Source organism: Zingiber officinale, chromosome 3A, assembly GCF_018446385.1.
Source record: "Zingiber officinale cultivar Zhangliang chromosome 3A, Zo_v1.1, whole genome shotgun sequence".
Classification (NCBI taxonomy): Eukaryota; Viridiplantae; Streptophyta; class Magnoliopsida; order Zingiberales; family Zingiberaceae; genus Zingiber; species Zingiber officinale.
Window position 1 is genome coordinate 164,954,278 of NC_055990.1, and position 22,423 is coordinate 164,976,700.

The 22,423-nt window shown below is 43.5% G+C and overlaps 2 protein-coding genes and 1 pseudogene across 2 annotated transcripts; 1 reads left to right on the forward strand and 2 right to left on the reverse strand.

Moving 5' to 3' along the window:
- Positions 1–2,012: 2,012 nt before the first annotated feature.
- On the forward strand, positions 2,013–3,923 carry LOC122050890 (annotated as a pseudogene).
- A 360-nt stretch (positions 3,924–4,283) lies between these two features.
- LOC122053395 (sucrose synthase 7-like) lies at positions 4,284–10,348 on the reverse strand. Its single transcript, XM_042615431.1, has 18 exons — positions 10,160–10,348; positions 9,046–10,053; positions 8,717–8,849; positions 8,419–8,573; positions 8,133–8,325; positions 7,931–8,049; positions 7,651–7,867; positions 7,453–7,548; positions 7,191–7,364; positions 7,003–7,119; positions 6,750–6,916; positions 6,445–6,669; positions 6,040–6,361; positions 5,711–5,955; positions 5,506–5,644; positions 5,338–5,432; positions 5,212–5,235; positions 4,284–5,120 (listed from the first exon to the last, which is right to left on the reverse strand). Exons 2-18 carry the CDS (start codon positions 9,144–9,146, stop codon positions 5,108–5,110), a joined length of 2,535 nt encoding a protein of 844 aa, XP_042471365.1. The 5' UTR covers positions 9,147–10,053; positions 10,160–10,348; the 3' UTR covers positions 4,284–5,107.
- Positions 10,349–11,083: 735 nt separating this feature from the next.
- On the reverse strand, positions 11,084–13,163 carry LOC122053396 (trihelix transcription factor ASR3-like). The gene is made up of 2 exons (XM_042615432.1): positions 12,176–13,163; positions 11,084–11,621 (listed from the first exon to the last, which is right to left on the reverse strand). Exons 1-2 carry the CDS (start codon positions 12,915–12,917, stop codon positions 11,302–11,304), a joined length of 1,062 nt encoding a protein of 353 aa, XP_042471366.1. The 5' UTR covers positions 12,918–13,163; the 3' UTR covers positions 11,084–11,301.
- Positions 13,164–22,423: the final 9,260 nt, after the last annotated feature.

A 22,423-nucleotide genomic window follows, 5' to 3' on the forward strand; every position in this document is an offset into this window, starting at 1 on the left:
TCGGAGTCTAGCTCGACTCCTACTCGAAGGCCCGCAGTCCTTGACCGCACCGATGGGCAAAGCACTAAAATCCTTCTTTCTGAAATCCTCGAAAAGAAGTGAATCGTACAAATACAAGAATGTTAAGATAGTAACACACCTACTATCTTATGTAAATTAAGTGCAATATAAAATAAGTATACCGACAATAAGATTTGAAAGACGAAGCTTGGTCGGCACGAATGAAGTTGCTTGCTGAAATCGTAGGCGTGAGCAGCTTGCAAAAGAGCACCAGAATTGATTAGAAAGTTGTCTCTAGCCTCTGACTTCGAGCCTCAATTTATAAGAGTACTGGAGGTTCGGTCGACCGATCCCTCTTTTCGGTCGACCGAACCAGCTCCACTCCTTCCTCGCTGAAGACTACAGCTGGCTCGATCTGTCGCAGTAAATGCTCATGAATGGTTCGGTCGACCGAACATTCTATTTCCCTGTTCGTCGAAATCTGCCGAGATCCTCATTAATGCTATAATTAATTTTGATTGGATCGGTCGACCGGTCATCCGGCTCGGTCGACCGATCAGCCTTTTCCCTTTTCCGCTGATCGATGTTTGTTAACTTGGTCTGTGCTGAGTCACCAGGGATCAGTCGACCGATCTTACTGTTCGGTCGACCAATCAAGCTTTGATCGGACTTTGACTTTGATCTGGTCTGAGTTGTTTGCTTTCTGATTTTGTCTGTTATGCTTTGTTCGGTCGACTGAACCGCTGGTTCGGTCGACCGATCCAGTCTGACCTGCATCACAATGTTAGAACAAAAACTTCCTGCAACATAGATGTTAGCACACAGCATAATAATGAATGAGTAATAAAAGAACAGTAGAACTGTTTTTGATCTCAACTTGGAAACCTTCCCAGTTTCTTCAGTTGGATCGGTGACCTAGGGTTGTTCCCTTCTGGAACTCGACCTCACTGTCGCTCCTCCAGTTGTTTACCTCAACCTACCCGCCAAACTTAGATCCTCCAGATCTAGTTTGGACTTTTCACTTAGCTCTGATCGGCTCGCCAGGTTTTTTCCCTTGATCTTAGGTCCTCCAGACCTCTCGATTATACTGCCAAGCTTCAGGTCCTCTCGACCTCCTTGGACTTGCACCTGGGTTTCACGATCTACTAAAATTTCTCCTGCCTAGCCTCCAACTAGGTCTTTCTTGGTTGAGTAAATATCCTGCACACTCAGTCAACTTGTTAGATCATAACAAGACTTAACTTGAACCTTTGACAACATCAAAACTCAGGTTTGATTCTGGTGCAACTTGCACTAACACATCATTCCCGTATCAAGCAAATTTCAGAGCGGAAAAGCCATTGGAACTTCTCCATGCTAATATTTGCGGGTCAATCTCACCATGTACACTAGTCGGTAACAAGTATTTTCTTTTTATTGTTGATGATTTCACAAGGTGGATGTGGGTGTTTATATTGGCAGCAAAGAATGATGCATTCCGAGCATTTAAGAAATTCAAATTCTTGACGGAGAACAAGACTGAATACAAAATCAAGACACTCCGGACAGATCGGGACAACGAGTTTCTATCCACGGAGTTCACTCAGTTCTGTGAAAATGAAGGAATCGAGCGACATCTCACGGTTCCCTACACACCTCAACAGAATGGTGTTGTGGAGCGCCAGAACCGCACCATGATGGCTATGGCAAGATCTCTCCTCAAGGATACACACATGCCGACAAGGTTCTGGGAAGAGGCGGTTAGACATGTTGTCTATCTGTTAAATCATCTCCCAACTAAGGCACTAGGAGAGCGTACGCCATTTGAAGCTTGGATGGGGAGAAAGTCACATCTCGCTCATTTGAGAGTGTTCAGTTGTGTTGCATATGTGAAAAATACAACCTCTCACCTCAAGAAACTTGACGACAGAAGCTCATCAATGATATACAATGGTCTTTTGTCATCATCACCAACCGAAACGCTAGGCAACTAGCTGAAGTTGAGTAGAATCCTGTGGACTTTGAGGAACAAGATGGGGCTTTAGTCATTGTTCTTGGTGGCCTCTGCACCAATCATGCAGGTCCTTCTCATAGGGCTGCTGGGAGGATTTTTTGCATCAGGTTACAGTTATATGCTTCACGCCACTGCTCGGAGAGACATGAATAAGGTAATTCTTTAACACTAGAGCTTTTCATTATTTTGTAGACTCACCATTTGCTTCTAAACAGATCGTGTTTTCAATCTTCACACCATCTCTGATATTTGCTAGTCTATCGAAAACTGTCACTTTTGAAGAAATCGTATCTTGGTCTGTACGCCACAGTTGTGCTTCTGAACATCTATAGTTTTGTTCTCGAGAAATCATTTATACTAACATAATTGCTGTCTTCTGAAGGTGGTTCATGCCTGTCAATTTTGGGATTGTATTCCTCTTTGGGGGAATCCTTGGTTGGATTGTTGTCAAACTCTTGAAGCCACAGGAGCATCTGGAGAGCCTAGTAGTGGCTACATGCTCTTCAGGTAATCCTTCACATCTCAGTTTGCACACATTTTAGTGGTACTGATCCTTAATATTGTATCAATGAAGGTAACTTAGCCAACCTGATGCTGATCATTATCCCAGCGGCTTGCCTAGAGAAAGGCAACCCATTTGGCGACGAGACGATGTGCAGTGCCTGTGCCCTCTCCTATGTTTCCTTATCCACGGCGGTAAGATGTTTTCTGAGATTTAATCACCAGTGAAGATATTCTCTAAACGGTATCATAATGCAGCTTGGAGGGTTCTAAATCTGGACATACACTTACAGTCTCATTAAGAAGGATGGTAAAGTGTACCATGGGAACCAATCAGAAAGCCATGGATTTGCCACTAATGGAGCTAATCTGATGAAGGAAAGTTATCAATGAGTCTCTGCAAATCAAAACACCCTTCCAGTGTCACTAAAATCAGTGGAGGAAGTAGCAGAAAACAAACTTGCAAGTAACACTAATGATGTCCAACTTGTGAGTAGAATTCATAATTGACACTTTTTTCACTGCAGGAAATCCCACTATTACTCAGTGGAGGTTTTCTTGATAAAGGAATGAACCTGGGGAACAAACTGAAAGAAGCTCTGCAAAATTTTGTTGAAGAAGAATTGTTGGCACCACCCACTGTTGCCTCGGTAGGTTTGCAGTTTGCACGAATAACTTTTTCACAGACTAGTAGTTTTCAATGCAACAGCTCTAGTACACTATTGCTTTTGATCTATTTCAGATTATAGAACTCATAGTTGGAGCAGTACCATAGTTGAAGCCTCTTTTTATAGGTTTGACTGCACCGCTCAAAGTTGTTCAGGACTCCATCAGAATACTAGGGTATCCATGTCATGCTGTTTGATCTATAATTTTTGAAGCAGTAACTCATTCCTGATGCGTTTATATGATTGATCCAGTGATGGCACAGTACCCTGCATCACTTTCATTCTTGGTGGAAACTTGACACAAGGTAAAGCCTTAACTTACATCATTTGGTACTAGTTATTGCTGTATGTCTTTCTAAAACTTGGAAACATTCAGGAATACGCAAGTCAACCATTAAGCCTATGGTAATCTTTGCGATAGTTTGTGTTCGGTATATGATCTTTCCATTGATCGGAATTGCTGTGGTACAAGCAGCATATGAAGTAGGATTCGCGACATATGACCCTTTGTATCGCTGTGTGTTAGTGATATAATTTACTCTGCCACCAGCCATGAACATAGGTACAATTCTATATAACACAAATGTTTGATGATATTTTTTCTGTAGAAAAACTTGAGTTTGAATCTTAATGCAGCTACAATGAATCAGTTATTTGATGTTGGTCAAGAGGAGTCCTCTGTCATCTTCCTATGGACTTATCTGATTGCAGCAATTGCACTGACATTTTGGTCTACAGTAGTCATGTGGCTCTTATCTTAGACTACTTCAAATGAACTCTTTCCTCGAAATTAAAGGAGGAAAAATAAAATACATTTATTTAGGTTAAGGTTAGGAAAGGTTGTTCAGAAAGTGTGCGTATTAATTTTGTCAGTGAAGAGCTTCATTTATTTGTTATGCAATATAACAAACAGAGAAGTTCCAGTGTCATTTTTTCTTAAACAAATATTGCAGATTCTTATACATATCAATTAAGGATGTCATTTACTTAATTTATTGATTATACATGATAAGAATCAAAGCAAGCTTCAAACACTAGTACAACCACCTTCTCACAAGACTACGTGATCTTCAATGTATATGATCAAGTTAATGCACGCAATTTGTTTGGTGAAAGAGTAGTAGTATAAACTTGAATATCCTAATTAAGTAACATGAAAATACTCAGATAACAGCCAATATAAGAAATAATTAGTTTACAAAAACCCAGTTTCAAGTTCTCTATATACAAATATGCAGCGTTTTACCAGATCAGCTCGGCCGCAGATTCATATAAAATGGGCACCGTGCGAATATCTACTGGTCCGCTAATTCGTCTGTACTCTTTGTTTAAGATTTTGAGCCCTCTAGGATTGTCAAACTATTTTCGCTAAAACTCGGTCAAAAAAGTTCATTGAGATTTTTCACATGAACAACCACTTGAATGCAGACATCAAAAGCCCAAATAAAAGCAAGGAAAACGTGAAGAACAGTGAACATACCTGAATCGACCGAGTTAGGGTTTGAGATTGGGGGCAGGGAGAAGAGGGCCAAAGACAGCCAGATCGAGTAAGAGAGAGAGCGTGAAGCGGTGAAGATCCAAGCAATGGCGTCGCGAACGGAAGGAGAGAGGAGGCTCGCCGTCGTCGTGATCTCAAAACCAGATTGATTTTTGGGGGAGTCAAACGAGGAGTTTTAATTTTAAATATCAATGTTTCAAATATCTCGAATTAGCCCTCGGAATTTTACAATTTGTTTATGGGTTTAAACTTAGCATGGTTTCTACCAATTCATTTATTGCAAACAAAGCCCTCGAAAATTATTAAATACATCTCTGAAATACATACACACATCCCTGCATCATTCTTTTTTTTTAATTTGATCACAAACCTTCAGTCGAAGAATTAAAGCATCTCTCGTGGCCGTAGCTAGCAGATTTAATTATTTCCTCAATATGCATGAATGAACTAACCGAAGATCCTAAAACGATAACAAAGTAAGAAGATCAAATAATTAATTAATCAGCCAAAACGCAGGGATTATTAAAGCAATGCTCGATGAATCTTCTTACCTTTGTATTCGTGATTGGGTGCGCCTGCATTCATCAGAGCATCTCATTAGTTAGAATTCCCTCGATATTAATTTATACGTAAAACTCTCGAATGATATCATTATTAGTATATCCTGCTTGGCTCACCTTGTTGTAATCTGAGATGGAGGCCTGGACAGGATCCTGGCTGTCGCTGGAGGCGGCGGCTTTGCTTGATCAACCGCAAGCGGAACACTCTTTGCCTGCAAATGAACAAATGCCATCGACAAGATCACCTTTTGCCTACTAAACTGGAAGATTATATTTCTAACTCACCATGTTTCTGAACTGGAGATTGAACAGGAGCTGTGTGTAACGTTGTTTGGCGTGCTTCTCTTCCTTGTGCAGCTTCCTCCAGAAGCTATAGATCGATCCCATGTTCAGCACTTTGTTCGCATAGATCTTCCAGGTATAGCTTCAAAAAATGGTGGAGAAGTTGGAATTTATGAAGCCGAATGATCAAATTTGTATGGATTAATACCATTCATTGATGCGTTCCAGCCCGGCGGAGGAGATCTTGTTCCAGTAGCCGCCGTCGTCTCTGCACTTGGCGAAGAAATCTGCAATCTTGTTGCTTGCTTCCTCGCCGTTGATGGGATCGATGTGGAAACCGGAGACGCCGTCGACGATGATCTCCGCCGGTCCTCCTTGGTTGGTCGCAAACGTCGGCAGGCCACAGTTCATGGCCTCGATCACCGTGAGACCAAATGCTTCGTACAACGCAGGCTGATCCGATCACGTCAAAATCCTAACTTTATGATCTAAACTCGATCGAAGTTCAACTTTTAACAAAAAAGTTGAGAAATTTACCTGAACGAAAGCTCCTTTGGTGTCTGCAATGACGCGGTAGAGCTCGCCATTCCTGACACGATCACTCTGTGCAGCAATCCAACGTATTTGGCCGGTTAATTGGTACTTGGAAATGAGAGCATGCATCTTCTTGATCTCGCTAATCTCTTCCCTGTCCTTGGACTTGGAGGGGTCGAGGAATCCCGCGACGACGACGAGGTTCACCAGCTCCCTCAGCCTGCCGTTCTTCCCGTACCACTCCACCAACCCGGTTATGTTCTTCACCGTATCCAGCCTCGCCATGGAGAAGATGATCGGTTTCTTTCTATCAGCAAGGAAACCTCTGTTTCCCAAAAAAAGAGTAAAGTTAGATCCAAAAGTTCAAATTTTGTGGGTGTATGAAATTTAGGAAGAAGAATATATTACATGTGTTCATCATTGTCTGCTTTTCTGTAGAGGAGCTCCTCAATGGCAGGTTGAAATGCAGTGATCCGACTCTGCTTCTGGGTGTAGGGGAAGTAGACAGATTGATCGGCGCCGGGAGAAGCTATGTTGAACTTGGGCTCGAAGACATTGATGCCGGATGTGAATCGGCATAGTCCAGGCATTGTGAATGCATTGTGGCTCTCATACTGCCCGGGCCTGTCCTTACTGCATTGCCAAAGTTTGTTTTCCTTTCTCGGAACAAGAACAGTTTCAGTAATGACAGTTCTCTTTTCGAGAAAATTTACCTTCCTGCAATTTCCTGGTATGTGCTTGTGATGATGAAATCACTAGAGTTCATTGAGATGATATCAGCTGTGAATTGACAGGAAAAGTGATACTTGGCATCCAGTTCCTTCCACTTCACATCAGAATTCTCATACTTGGTTTTCTCAAGAGCGTGAGCTATAGTACTCTGGTTTCATGATTCTTTGTTTTCAGTAAATATCGACTTTTGATCGAATTCAAAAAAACACGAGAAGTTAGTTTTCGGATATCTACCTGAGTGACTCCGAGTTTGCTTGCCATGAGAGATGCGACAAGGTTACCATCAGTGTAATTCCCAATGATCAGGTCTGGTTTCCCCTCTAAAATGTCAAGAACTTTCGCAGTAGCATCCTAAAGATTCACACAAGATTTAAGTATAACTCTCGATCGATACAATCTAGCTCAGGATAAAACTGACGTGCCTGCGCATATCGCTCGAGGTAGGGGTAGATGTCGAACCGCGAAACCCATTGGCTTACAACTTTACTGTCGGTCCGAAATGGCACGCGAAGGATGTGCGAGTGCTTGGTGTTCAGAACTGCTTCCAGTTCTTGGTTGCACTTAGTCCCCTTGGCTTCCGGTATCAGCCTGGTCACCTGCCATCACCTCTTTCTTTCAGTTAATTGGCTTGTCTGTCGACATAAACAAGTCGAAGAACTCATGCGAATTCAGTGTGCGTCTTACCACGAGAATTCGAGGTTTAACTGTTAGCCCTTGCTGTTTGATCCTGAGCAGCAATTCTTCTTCGAAAGCTCTCACTTGGTCTAGAATGTACACAACCTGTAAAAAACTTAAGCTTATAAAAATTCTAGTTTAAGAAAAGTGAGCGATCGAGCTTCAAGGGACAATGTCAAAATTTCAATTTGAATTGCACACGTATACCTGGCCACCAGTATCAGGCAAGCCAAGAACATCTGCTTGCCCGAAATAGCCATGTGGAGAAAAGATTACAACGTCAAAGATTGTAGGAACCCTACTGAAAAATTTCTGTATGCTGACAGGATCTGGGGCTTGGAGGACCTCAGAGAGACAACTGAGTGTTTCCCTAACCCTTTCAGCTGTGTCACCCCATCCTTTCTCCAATCCCCATTCTTCGAATCTGCAAAACAGTTTGCATATGAGTGTTGAATCAACGAGTTTCATTTTGTTTATAGAGAATCACCTGTGCGCAAACATGTCGAATGGCGTGTTCTTAGGAAGAGCACGAACATGCTCTTCAGCCAAGATTAGCGCAGTCTGAAGTCTGATCACTGTTTTGAGGGTGCTATTGATCATTAAGCTCTGCAAATACAAACAAAAGATTAGAAAAGGCTTTAAAAAAAAGAAGATATAATAAAGATCTTCCTGATGTTTTCAGTTCGAACTTGTCCTCTGTAATTAAGGGCCAGCAAATAGTCGAACAATGGCTTGGAATTGCTTGGATTCTCAGTCAATCTTGATGACAGGAATTTGGATATGGATTGCATGCCATTTCCTATAGAGGAAGGCAGCGTGAGGTGAGGTGTTGTCAGATCGAATGCCCCAAAATCTACCTCTAGTGCATTCTCGTCATTAGCCCTACAAAATTTGCAAAGAACACCAAGTTTTTGAAAATGAACCACATTGCCATTGCTATTGCCATGCAACTTGTGAAGTGTATATTATAGTTACCAAGTTTCGTCATATATTCTTTCTTTATACTTGAGGTACTCAGAAGCAGTGATATCATCAGCTTGCAAATCCTCTGAATGGACCTTAACATACTCCCATATTCCAGGAAATCGCCGCACAGCGAATGCAACCAATGGAGGAATGACAACGGCTTCCTGTTATAGATATCGTAAATTAGGCGCGCACGCGCACAAAAAAAAAAGTATGCCCCAAAATCTAACTTTTGTTGTAGTATGACCTTTCGTTCCTTAAGATAAGCTAAGAGGATTACGGAGAAAGAGCAAGATGGAATTGAAACCTGAGTTGCACAAATGATCATGCCAAGAAATCCTTCCATTAGCTTGGTCTTCTCATGCTTGTCATCCAATGTGCTATCAAACTCTTCCATCAGTTGTTTGTTCTTCATAATTCTCTTCCCCTTTGAAACATACCTAGATCATGTGTTTCATGACAAATTGGCATGAGTTATTTCCTCAAAATAACGCATGATTAATGTGTCAATGATATAATAAAGTGCTTTACATTGCGCTGCTCCTTTTTTTTTTCTAGATTCATATACAGAGTGCAATTCGTTTTGTAATATCTTCTCTAATTTATAAGGAAAAGAAATGTTTTTATTATTGGTACCTCGCAAAACACCGCTTCATCTGGTATCGAATTTGTTTTAGAGCTTCAGGCAAGCCCTCAGCAATGCTATCTGACCTCTTAATGTTGCGCCGGCCGGCCATTATTCTATCAAGTGCAGCTGAGATGATGAACTTGGAAATCCTATCAAGCAGGCTATGACATAGTATACCAACAGAGTTGGAGATATCAATTTATATCATATGATCACCATGGCAAATTGTTCAGAGAATTCTGCATTGCTTGTATGACTAATCCACATATTCTTCTAACCATAGTGCATGGAAAGCAAAGAGCAAGAAAGGCATTTGATACGGGGTTCCTTGTTTGTTATGCAAAGTGAAGTAGTTCTATTCTTCCGAAACCTTCTCATTAGTTGAGAGGTTTGGAATTTAGGTAATAAGCAACCTTTGTACTAGCTGCATTGCAGTAAAAATTGATATGAATGCATTATAAAATATAAACCAATGATAGATGAGAAAGAAAAACCTAGAGTAAGTGGAAGACACTCAGATATCACAATCATTTGGTCATTCAATGCAATACAAGTAAATTTATATTAACAAAAAATTTTAAAAAAATGTTGAATCTCAATGAAAGCTAATTCAAGTCCTATTGTTGATCAGATAATTAAGATGTCATAAGAAAGCGGTCCATCATCAACTTCCTGAAATTAGTGTGCATCATTTGTGACTTTGGAAGAGCAGATGGGATCGTCTGTTTTTAATTATATTAAAAATAGTTCGGAGTGGAGTATGACTGGCAGTTTGACTGAAGACACCGGACATCATCGGTTGTGGTGTGTCAGGCAATCGCTGCTGCTTCTGACTCCTCTCCTACTCACACCCACCAATCTCTCTTCTCCTCCACACCCCCATTATTTCACCTAGTCGTTGCATTGAATCCATCTACATGCACGGAGAGCCACCGCGAGTTTACTGTCTTCACTTCATTGCCATGCAACGTATACATACGCATATCATCATATTACTGCATTGCCAAATGCCAACCCTGTTTTTAATAAGTTTAAACGTTAGAATTGGTGGGAAAAATGGAAAGTACACTACTGTAGATAAAGTGTCTGTGTAAAGCAGAAACTTTATATGAAATTTTTTACAGTCTTTGATTCCATCACCGTTCGCGCAAGGAGGCTCTGAGTGCAGCATCAATTTCCACTTCAGGGAATTATTCTCCACCTTCAAAGTGACTATAAATTTATAAAAATAAGGAGAAAAGAGAAAGATTTCAGATGGCAATTGAAATCTACTGTAGGAGGGGAAGAAAAGGCCGTAATGATTCGGGGACAGTATTCGTACACGAGCCTGTTTGCCTTCACTTGCTGTTGAGGAAGAAGGGAAGGAAAGGGAAAGAGCAGACGCCGTTACCGTTTACATCGCACCGGTTCGCCGTCACAACGACAACACGGGCGTTACGCGGGCTACGTGTCGGTACGTGACGCGAGGACAACAGGCAGAGTGCAGAGGGGCGAAACCGGGATTTCCTACCTGACAGGGGCATTTTAGGCAACAAATTAATTTTGGGATCTCATGGAACTGGTCAAAGCTGGCCTTTGACCATAGTACAGCCAATAGCAGCTAAGAGTGTCAGCACCTCTTGGATCCGCACAAGCCTCTGCTCGTCTACCCGACCGCTGGAACTGGACCCCACGAGCTCTTTCGGAAGATAAATGTGGGTGATTGCGAAACCAGTAGCATTAACGGGAGAAGATGGGCAATGTCCAGCGAATGAATGCCAGCTCCGTTATGGGCGGTATTTCATGCGACGAAATCGCCCCTGTGATGGGAACACGACAAATCCAGCCGTCCCTTTCGCTGGAAGAGATCTCCAGGTGGGTCTGTAAATGAGCATATGTGACAGGGGTACTTTTGTCCAACCGAAGCAAGCACAAAAGACCAATAGCCACGGGCCCCACTTTGACCGCAACAGTACGCGTTCAAACTTTTTACGCAGCCAAAAAAATATATTTTATTTATGAATGAATACATTTGAGGCATGATAATTGTTAACTAAAGATTTCGCATTTTAGGAAAATAAAGTTATATTTTTTCTTGGGAATTCAATGTACGGGCCGTGGTGGTCCACAATTGGTACGAATAGAGTAGCGGGTATCGTTCCACGTCACTCGATACGAGACGGATAATAAAAAATTGATACCCACTTTAAAGCCATTTATTTACAACCGAACCGCTCGCGATTCCAAGTCGGCGCAGGTTCGAGTCGGGGGGCGTCCGGTCCGGTTCATCGGTGGTTGCCATTGCGGTAGTCGGCGACGAGGGCATGGATGGCCCCGGAGAGGCTGTTGACGGCAGAGATGAGGCCGGCAAATCCCTGGCGCCGCATCTCCGTCCGCTCCTCCTCTAGCCGCAGCCGCCGCTCCTCCAGCTCCACCAGTTCGCGGTGGCGCTGCTCCCGCTTCTCCTCGCAGGCGAGCAGCGTGCGAGCCAGAACCGTTGCGCTACGGACAACGCTCGAACCCAGCCTCTGCCTCTTCGCCTCCGGCTCCGCCGTTCCCGCTCCGTCGTCGTTCTCCGACTCCGACGAATCCGACGACATCTCCACTGTACCATGAGTTTAAAAAAATTGTTGAGAAAAATCCGATCTTTGACACGTCGAAGTCGAAAAGATGGCAACTTTACGAAGATAATGAGCGTCATTGAGCAAGATCGAGCTGAAAAAGAAAACTTTCTTAAAGCAACACTTTTAGATTCAAACATATAAAAAACAGTGGCTTTTAGCCTGTTGTAAATGCTATTTTAACTCAAAAAAGATTAAACCGAAAGGAAATCACCACTTTATCTTGAACTTTTCCGTTTAATTAAATGGAATCGATTTGCAACATTTGTTCTTTCAGCTTTACAGCAGGAAATAGCTTATACGATTCAATGGTAAAAAAAACTTTTCATGCTTTATTTATCGAAATTTGGTTAAAAGGGATCCAGTTCAACCGGTGAGTAGAGGAGAAAGATTTCATCTTTAATATCACACCTAACGGAACACTAGCTTTTGATCTTGGAAACATCAGAAATCGCCATTGAGACTCGGCAAGATTTCCTTTTCATTTGGTTTCATTGACAGTGTATTCGAGTAATATCAATGGGAGAACAAAGCGTACCCGAAGCGGACGGATGCCCTGGTGGCAGTGTGGGTGGCGCCGCCGCCGCCGCCGGCTCCGGAAGAGGTGGAGGTGCCGTCGGGATTACAGGGGGTTGCGGAAATCGAGGCGGTGAGAGCGGAATAGGCGCCGGAGGGAGAGTAGAGACGGGAGTGGCGGCGGCGTTCGCCCGGCGTGCGGCGCGGCGACCTAGGACGTCGGTCAAAGCCTCGAAGACCTCAGCTGCGAGGTTGGTGGGGAGGTTGCGCTCCTTGCGCTCGTGCCGCTCCATGGCCCAGTAGGAGGGCAACTCCCCCGCGTGGGCGGCCGCGACACGGGCCTCGTAGCCGCGCACCTTTTTGTAGTCGCGAAGGAGGTTGTCCCATTTGTCATTGCACTGGTTCTGGCTCCGCAGGCACCCGTTGCGCCAGCAGTAGTTCTCCACCCACTTCCACCGCTGCTCCGCCGACCTGGGCACGGCAGCGGCAGGGGTGGAGGCGGAGGGGGAGCAATGGGCGGAGGAGGATGACCCGCCAGCGCGGCGCTCGTCGTCGAGGCGCTTGGCGGTGATGAGGATGAGAGTCTCGTGGAGGGTCCAGTTGCCCTTGCGATAGCCACGGACGATGGCACCTGCGACTGAGGGGGAAGCCGTCGAAGGCGGCGGCGGCGGCGGCGGCGGCGGCGTCTGTTGCTGCTGTGGGTGGTGATGGTGGTGATGGAGGAGGGCTAGGGAAGAGGAGGAGGGTTCGGTGCCTTCGGACATGGCTTCTCGTGCATTTGCTTGTCCCGGTGGCGTCTCTCTCCCCGCCGTGCGGTCTCTTCCCTCTTCCCTCTTCCCTCCTTTTCGGTTACAGAGAAAGAAGCGAAACGGATAACGAGGAGGAGGAGAGTTGAAGCAAAAAGCTTACGGAGTTAAAGTTTTACCCTTTTTTCACTTATAACCCCCTGCTATCAAAATCTTCTCTCTCCCCCCTGTTTACCTCAGTGGAATTCATGGGGGAGGGAGACTCTCCCTTAGTCCCTTATCTACTCCCACGTAGAACCAATATTTGCTCCAAAATCTCTAAATCCAATGAATGCAAGCAAGCAAGCTCTTCTTCGTAGGAATTGCATACAGACAGGACAGTCACAGCATTGACAACAATGAGTTGGGTTTTAGCAGCTAAATGCAAAAAAAAGTTAACACAATTCTCCTCTTGACATTGGCATGTTCCAAAACCATGGCCCTTTGGGCCGGGTAACGTATTGGTGATTTAATCAACAGGGAGAGAGCCTTCAATTAATGGTGTTAATCCGGAAATGCGTGTGGCAAGGATTTGCTGTTTATGGTCATGCATTTGTATTGTGGTTTGCCGAAGGGCATGAATTACAGCTTGCATAATTAAATTGTGCAGAACATACAGTTTTAATATCTTAATTTCCTCATCGTACATGCAGCAGGAGGCCAGGTTAAGATCATCCTTGTGCCTCCTTTACTCTGCATCCTCTATGGAGCTAGTTTAGTTTTCCAAGATATCTGGAGACGAAGAAATAAAGGTACACTTAATAGTTGGCGTGCTTGGCGTTGTTCCTCGCCAATCAATGTCGAACGATGATATCATGAACACGTCATAGCTACTTAATAATTCTGCCTATTTTATATATCTATATTACAGAAGCAATAATTATAACTTGCCTATGTTCCGTGTTCCTATCATTGATCTTCTAGAAGTGGGAACAACACGTGACAGATCTAGTGCTATGGTTGTCCCCCACTGGCATTCCTTGAAACACCTACGCGATCGAGTTGCTCACAAGGAACAATTTGATCATCATCCAGATGCTCCGGCGTCTATAAAAGTCTCGATCGAGTTTGCAATTGTGTACATGTCTGTCGAATCTGAAGCCTTCCTCGACTCAGTTTTCTGATCAAGCAGAGAAGCAAAAGGAGACGACTTTGCAAACGATCGAGGAGGAGGAGGAGACTCGTGTTGGCTTTGGCAGAGAAGGATTTTGAAGAAGGATGAGCTTTGTTAGTTCATGTGATCACTTGTTTCTCTTATTTTTTACAGTCTTGTATTGAGAGTACCTGTGACTGCTTTGGAGGAATCAGAAATTGAAGATACGTGTAGAGACTTTTATCAACTATGTTGCTTTGCTTCGTCTCTTCTCTTCAGCGATGCTTGTGATTTTATTGGCATTCTGCAGTCTCGTGCAGTAACTCTGACGTGTTAACTTCTAGATTACTTGAGTGAGATTTTAATACTCCAAGGACTACAAGGGTAGGAGAGGTCAAAGGTTGTCAAGGCTAGCGTGATGCTGCAAATCCTAAATTGATTTCTGAGTAGAATGTGCATGATTTACAAACACTCTCTTTATCTCCATCTTCAAGAATGGTGAGGATGTTCCCTAAAGTAAAAGTGGAGGTGTAATCACCTAAGTAAAGCTGAAAGAATACCTGAACAACTTTGGGACCACATCTGTAGCCTAATTTCTTCTGAACTTGAAGACTTTTGTCAAAACTCGATGATCCAGATACAAATATGATATGGCGTGTTACGAATAGTCCCGAAATAAAGGTAGGCCTGATAGTTAAGATGATATGATAGAGAAAATGTTAAAGTGAAGTGACAGTCAACGTCAACGAGATAGTCAAGGTGCACATCATCGGACAGATCACTTACCTTTGAAGTTTAGCTCATCACTCTTCAAACACAAGTCTCTAAGCATACAATTGGTTGGCTCCAAAGCCGATCAAACTTACGAGATTCAATTTCCTACTCTTAGCGCTGAGGCACTCGGCATATGGTCGGTCGACCTAAGAGTCAGTCGGATTTACAAGGTTCAACTCTTCATTTCTCAGTGCTGAGGTACTCAGCATACAATCGGTCGGCCAAGATCCGGTCGGATATAAGGGACCCAACTCCCCACTCTTCAAGTACAAGTCTCTCAGTATATGGTCAGTCGGCCCAATTAAGATTCGATCGGATTTAAGGAACTTAGCTCCCTACTCTTCAAGTACAAGTCTCTTAGCATATGATCGGTCGGCTCTGGCCCAACTCCCCACTCTTCAAGTTTAAGTCTCTCAGCATAAGGTCGGTCGACCCCAAATCTGGTCGGACTTAAGGGGTCCAACTCCTCAAACTTCAAGCACAAGTCTCTCAGTATACGGCCGGTCAACTCTAGATCTAATAGAACTTAAGGGGCCCAACTCCCCACTCTTCAAGTGCAAGTCTCTCAGCATACAATCAGTCGATCCCAAATCCAGTCGAACTTAAAGAGCCCGGTTCCCCACTCTTCAAGTATAAGTTTCTCAGCATATGGTTGGTCGACCCCAAATCCGATCAAACTTAATGGGTCCAGCTCTCCACTCTTCAAGTGTAAGTCTTTCAGCATATATCTAGTCGACCCCAAATCCGATCGGACTTAAGGGGCTCAGCTCCCCACTTCTACAAGGTAACTCTCAGCAAATAGCCAGTTGGCCTAAGAGTCGATCGGACTTATGGGCTTCCTACTTCTTAGCGTCGAGACACTCAACATACTTCTGGTTAGCCATAGTGTCGGTCGGACATCCAAACCTCAGTTCATCATTCTTTAGGGGCAAGTCTCAGTACATATGGTCAGTCGGCCTAAAGTGTCAGTCAAACCTTCTATGACTTAGCTCCCCACTCTTCAAGGGCAAGACCTCCAATATATGGTCAGTCGAGTCAAAGTGTTGGTCGGACCTATGAGGCTAAACTCCTCACTTCTTCTGAGCCAGTCTCTCAGTATATAGCTAGTCGGCTATAGGGCCAATTGAATTTCTTCCAGTAGACAACATTGTAAAAGGATCGTAACAACCTGTCAGAAAATAACGATTATCCATCAGAGAATATTCGGATACTCTGACATATACATGCAACGGAACCTTCCTCTGAGGGTGGTCGTACATCTTCCATTACTCAACATATTCTGACACAGACATTCTCTAATATCTCATTATTATGGAAGTTATGAGGGTCGATATAATGGGGGGGTCCTTTTTGTTGGCCAAGTATGCTCACGCATACACCTTTTTATGACAGGCTCACATAGGCTTTACTGTGTGTGCACTCATGCATACGCATTTTATTGTTCTATTGTTCATCTTCTTCTCCACTTTTGGCCACTATTCTAACTTGAGCGTCGAAGTACCTGCACTAGGGAGCCCCTTTCTAGTCCTCGCTCTAAAGTTTCCATTTGCTCTCTCTAATGTGCGCAGAGAGGAAATGCTTGACGTCATCTTCTTCCACCTCTGAGTCTTCTCACAGTCAACAGCGGATCCATCTACCCAACGCGTCATCTCCCCCGATTTTAGATAGGATCAAATTTAGTGTTGTCTGAGAAACTTCACCTGAATCTAAAACGTGAAGATGAATGAGACTGGACAATTCACTACAGTCACTTTGTCGCAAGAGTATTTGCAACTGTTAACCTGAGCGTAGAAGTTAGCACAGTAACAATAAGCAACAGCCCGGGGATCCTCTACCGCATGACCCAGCTGCATTGATGATAGGCTCTCACACCGAGCGAGGGACTTGAGTGGAGGGACCAACTAAGTTCCAACCAATCCCTCCTCCAGCTGGTTTCATGACAACGCTTGCAAAGCCTATAAACCTACCGCTTGTGCCACCCTCCCCAATCGCATACCACCAGGCATTGTTCCGCACTTCCTTTGACGATGTAGGTCGAACGGAAAGGCCATAAGGATCATTTTCTGAGGATGCACCCACTAGAGACCCGTGAAAGGGAAATGCTCATGTCTCTAGTAGTTCTCCCGAACGCATAAGTATGTTGTTCTTCTAACAAATATTGGAGGATAAATTGTCAAACAACTTTCAACTTTTGATAATCGAAGAATACGGAGGAGCAACCGACCCAGAGGATCACCTCTTCAAATTTGAAAATGAATCTATTCTCTATCAGTACACGAATGGAGTAAAATATCAAGTATTCCTTACCACTCTATTTGTCCCTACACAAAGATGGTTTAACAGGTTCCCAGTCGAGTCCATCTGCTACTTAATTTAAGATTTCCGCAAGGTATTCCTTTACCACTTCGCCAGCAGTCGACGATACCATAAGACTACAGTGACAGCTTTTCCCTCAAGCAGGGGCCAAAGGAGGCACTACAAAGGTACATCAAATGATTCTGTTGGAGTAATCTGGGTACTCTAGGTTTTGATATTTAGACAAAGATTTATATTAGGTTTATTATTGTATTTGATATATATTATGAGTATGCAGGCTACAGGTACAACAAGGAGAGTCCAAGTGTGATCTTGGCGAAAAAGAAAAGCCTAAGGGTGAGTCTTGGCAGTGTAAGTCTAAGCATGTAGTTTTGGCAACGTAAGTCCAAATATGACTTGGCAACGAATGAAGTCCCGGAGGCGCGGCCTCTTGGCAAAGGAAGACCCGACAACAAGGACAACGTAGAAGGAAGCTTCAAAAGGTAAGACATGAAGGATGGGGAGGCATCCGAGGGTTTTACTGTAGCAGTATTATAGCAAACGACTGGCGTTTTCTGTTAAGGTTGATTTGTAGTTCAAAGGGGGGTGAATAGCTCGTCGCGCTTCAGTTGCTTGCTTTGATGATGTTGTTGTAGCGAAAAACACTAAAGCAACTCTCACAATGCTAATACGTAGATTTACTTGGTATCCACCTCAAGAAGAGGTGACTAATCTAAAGATTCACACGCGGCACACACTCCACTAATAAAAATAGTCCTTCTCGGTAACTATCGGAGGTGGAGAAACTTCGTACAAGACTCACACAACAAGCTATACAAAAAGAACGAAATACAAGTTAATACAATAGCAAATCTTACAAGATTTATACTGAAAAACCCTAGCTTACTCTTCTTCTAGCTTGAGTACACCTCTTGACTTACTTGGAAGTACAACAATACTCCTCTCTAAGCCTCCAAGATCTGGCGTCTATGTGTGTGAGCTCGGTGGAGAAGTGTTGGTGAGACCTTAGGTCAAGGTTGACCTGGTTGACCTGACTCGAGTTGACCTGACTCGAGTTGTATTTTGATGCTTGACGAGAATAGAAAAGTTCTATTCTGATGTTTGACGAGAGTAGAAAAGTTGTATTCTGATACAAACTTGGGAGATTGTGGGTGCAATCTTTGGTCAAGGTTGACCTGGTTGACCCGATGTGAGTCGACCTGATTCGGGAAATCCTGGTGAGTGAAGCCAGGTGAAAGTCCTGGTGAGTGAAGCCAGACAAGGGAAAGTCCTGGTAAGTGAAGCCAGGTGAAAGTCCTGATGAGTGAAGTCAGGCAAGGGAAAGTCCTGGTAAGTGAAGCCAGGTGAAAGTCCTGGTGAGTGAAGCCAGGCAAGGGAAAGTCCTGGTGAGTGAAGTCAGGCAGTTGGAAAGTCCTGGTGAGTGAAGCCAGGCAAGGGAAATCCAGATAGGTCAAGGTTGACCAGACATCTGGTGAAAAGTCCAAGCAGGGAGCTTGGCACGGGAAAAGTCCAAGTATGGAGACTTGGCACGGAAAAGTCCAAGTATGGAGACTTGGCAAGGGAAAAGTCCAAGTATGGAGACTTGACACGGAAAAGTCCAAGTATGGAGACTTGGCACGGAAAAGTCCAAGTATGGAGACTTGGCACGGGAAAAGTCCAAGTATGGAAGCTTGGCATGAGAAGTCAGAGAGGGCTTGGGAGCTCGTTCTCTGGACCAGACGAAGTCAGAGAGGGCTCGGTATCTCGTTCTCTGGACTGGATGAAGTCGGAGAGGGCTCGGCAGCTCGTTCTCCGGACTAGGTCAGAGAGGGCTCGGTAGCTCGTTCTCCGGACTAGGTCAGAGAGGGCTCGGTAGCTCGTTCTCTGAACCGGACGAAGTCGGAGAGGGTTCGGTAGCTCGTTCTCCGGACTAGGTCAGAGAGGGCTCGGTATCTCGTTCTCAGGACCAGGTAGGGTTTAGGGCTGGGAGCTCTAAACCTGGATCAGTCTGGTGACCGATCCAATGATACGGCTGATCGGTCTGCAGACCGATCAGTAACCAATCAGTGTGGTACTGTGAGTTATCTGATCGGTCTGGAGACCGATCAGGAAGCAACACAGAGGAAAAGGAGAGAAAGGACTGATCGGTCCAGGGACCGATCAGATCCCTGCTGGACCGATCAAGATATGGTCTGATTGGTCCAGGCTTAGCCTGATCGGTCCGTGGACCGATCAGGGCTCTCCTGGACCGATCAGGTGATCGGTCCAAGCATAGCCGTTGAGTCACAACGGCTGTCTCCGTCTTCTTCGCATAACTCTGTCGCCAGGTGAGCAGGTGCAGGTTATAAAGAGGTCGAGGGCTTCTACAGTGCATCATCTTCTTCCTGGTTCCTTCTGGTCTTACTGAGCTTTGCTGAGCTCATACTTCTTGAAGCTTCGAGTGAGCTTCCTTCGGCTGGTTCAGCTGCTGTTGGGCATCCGTGAAGTTGTTGCTTCATCAACGGACTCTCGTCGACGAGAAGGCAAAGTGTTTTTACATTCGTATTGCTTTTTGTTTCTTGCTTTCTTTCTTGTACTCCTATCTTGCTGTTGCAAGAGATTGTGGCTAGGTTTCTCCACCCAGAAGGAGTGTTTATTAGCCGGTTTTCCGGGGTCTCATCCACCGACGGATTGAGAGGATTCGTCCACCTTACAGACACGCCGAGGAGTAGGAGTTTCATCTCCGAACCTCGTTACATCGCTGTGCTTGAGGTTTGATTTCTCCATTTACGTTTCTGTTGTTATTTTTCCGCTACGCTAACTTGATTTGTAGAAAGAAACGTGAATTTGGGGTCGGCTATTCACACCCCCCTCTCTAGCCGCTATCCGAAAGTCCTAACAAGTGGTATCAGAGCGAGGTCGCTCTTCGTCGGATTAACACGCGGGAGAGCACAAGCTAGAGAATGGATCAACTTGGAGAAGACATCACGATTCCACCCTTCTACGATCGCGACGACTTCACGTTTTGGAAGGTAAGAATGAAGTACTTTCTTATGACTAACTTAGTTAATTGGAATTGTGTACAAGTAGGTTTTGTTCCTCCAAGGGATGAAGAAGGAGAAATTCTTGAGGAGAAGAGGTGGACGAAGGAACAAATCCACCAATCCGTAATCAACGACGAGGTAATGAAAATTTTTGAATTCTCATTACCTAACGATATCTTGTGTAAGATAGGTGGTTACAACAATGCCAAGGAATTGTGGAACAACTTGGCCAAGTTCCATGAGGGAAGCTCCAATTCAAGTCATGAAGAGGAGTCAAGTGAGTCAAGTAGCTCACTTCATGGAGGTAAGGAATTAGAAGTTGAGGGCTACTCAACATCTAAGGAAGAGGAGGAGGAGAGTTCTTCTTCAAAATTGGAGCAAGAAGAAGAAGCCTCTACTTCCGGAAGGGATAAAGAAGAAAGCATACAACCATCCTCAACCCTAGGTAACTCAAGCAATTTACTTTCAAGTAAATTACATATAATGTGCTTTGAGTGTAGGGAATTTGGGCATTACAAGAGTAAATGTCCAAAGAGGATTAGGAAGACTCCACCGGCGCCAAAGGTCAAGAAAGCCGGAGTCCCGATACGCAAGGGTAAGGAGCACGTGGTGTGCTTCCAATGCAAGCGAAGGTGACACTATAGGAGCCAATGTCCGAGGGGGAGGCAATCTCACAAGGACAAGAGACCGAGCACATCGATAGGGGGAGCTAAGGCAAACCCTAAGGTAACTTTTAAGGCACATTCTTGCAATTCGAATAAGACACATGTTAATAGTAGTTTTGTTGCAATTGTCAATAAAGATAGGCATGATAACAATAGAAATCAATACATGTGCTTAGGTGCCAAACATGTTAGCCTAGGTAAGGACAATTCTAGAAATGCTAACCCTAGAATTAACTCATCTAAGGCTAAGAAGAACCTAGGTAGAAATCTCAAAACAACTAGACATATGCCTAGGAATACCTCAAAGATAAATGACAAATTAAAACTTGAGGTATTAGAAAAGGAAAATCAAGTCTTGAGTGCAAGACTTGACAATTTAGAAAATGCCCTCAAGAATTTAGAGAAGTCAACTCAAGGGTCTAAGGGTCAAAAATCAAAGCCCACTTATCATAATGTTCCATTCGATTATGGAACAAGACCTAGGGCTAGAAAGACCATCACCAAGGTCACAAGGGGAGTCACCCCTAGAGTTGATCTTGATGAGTCCCAAATGACCAAGGCTTTAAAGCCTAGGAGGGTCATTAGGAGGGTTGCTAGGGAAGTCATCCCTAGTGAATATTTAATGAACCCAATGAGCTCCAATAGGTATTGGGTTCCTAAGAGCATGATTCCATCACGCTAGATGGTTTAGGGTGTGCCAACCTTACTTGAATAGGTAGTTAACCTAGTCATGGCAAAAGGTGGCACTTTAGGAATTTTCAAGGTGTAATCAACCTTTGAAAATGAAATGAAAAGTTATTCCTAAGGTGATTAGGATGTGTCAACCATATTCGAGGAATTCTCTAGGGTCAATCTAATTGGCACATAGTGATCTAAAAATCTTTAGTATATGATTTTAGGTCTATTACACTTAGGAATATGGAATTTATGGTAAAATGATCAAAATTATCAAAAATGACAACTAAGGCTAGAATTAGGTATTTTCTATACCTTTATATATTATTTGCCATGTATTGTTTGCCATATGCCATGTCATGACATCATATTTATTTTATTATCATTTGAAGTGTCATGATAATACTTAGGTTAGCTATATGTCATGCCTTATTTAAGTTTCATACTTTATGACATGACATCATGACATTGGCACATATTTTTACTTATGATATTATTTTATGTCATGTCATCATCTCTTGCATTTATCAATTAATTTGATTTAAGGATAAAAATACAATTTGATATGGAGATCAAATTGTTGTTTAGAAAATGCATGAGAACTTAGCTTAAGATGACCTAAACTCATATCTCACATCAAAATTGACTTGGATGTGTTTGATACACCTTAGATGTGTGTGAGATATTAGGATTATGAGTTAGGATCAAGGTGCATAGTTCTTGTACCTAGATGAGCCTAATTCGAAATTGAGGATCATAGGGAAAGCTTGTGTACAAGTCATGTACATTCAGCCCTAAGATTGTGATCCTAAATTGAATGGTTTAAAATCATTTCAAAAGTGATTTGAAAAACCTTGATGAAGCTTTTCTAGTGATAGCATTCATCATTGAGCAAGTTGATACAAAGTTGAGGTAAATTTGAACTATTTCAAAGTTTTTAAACTTTGTATCAAGATTTGA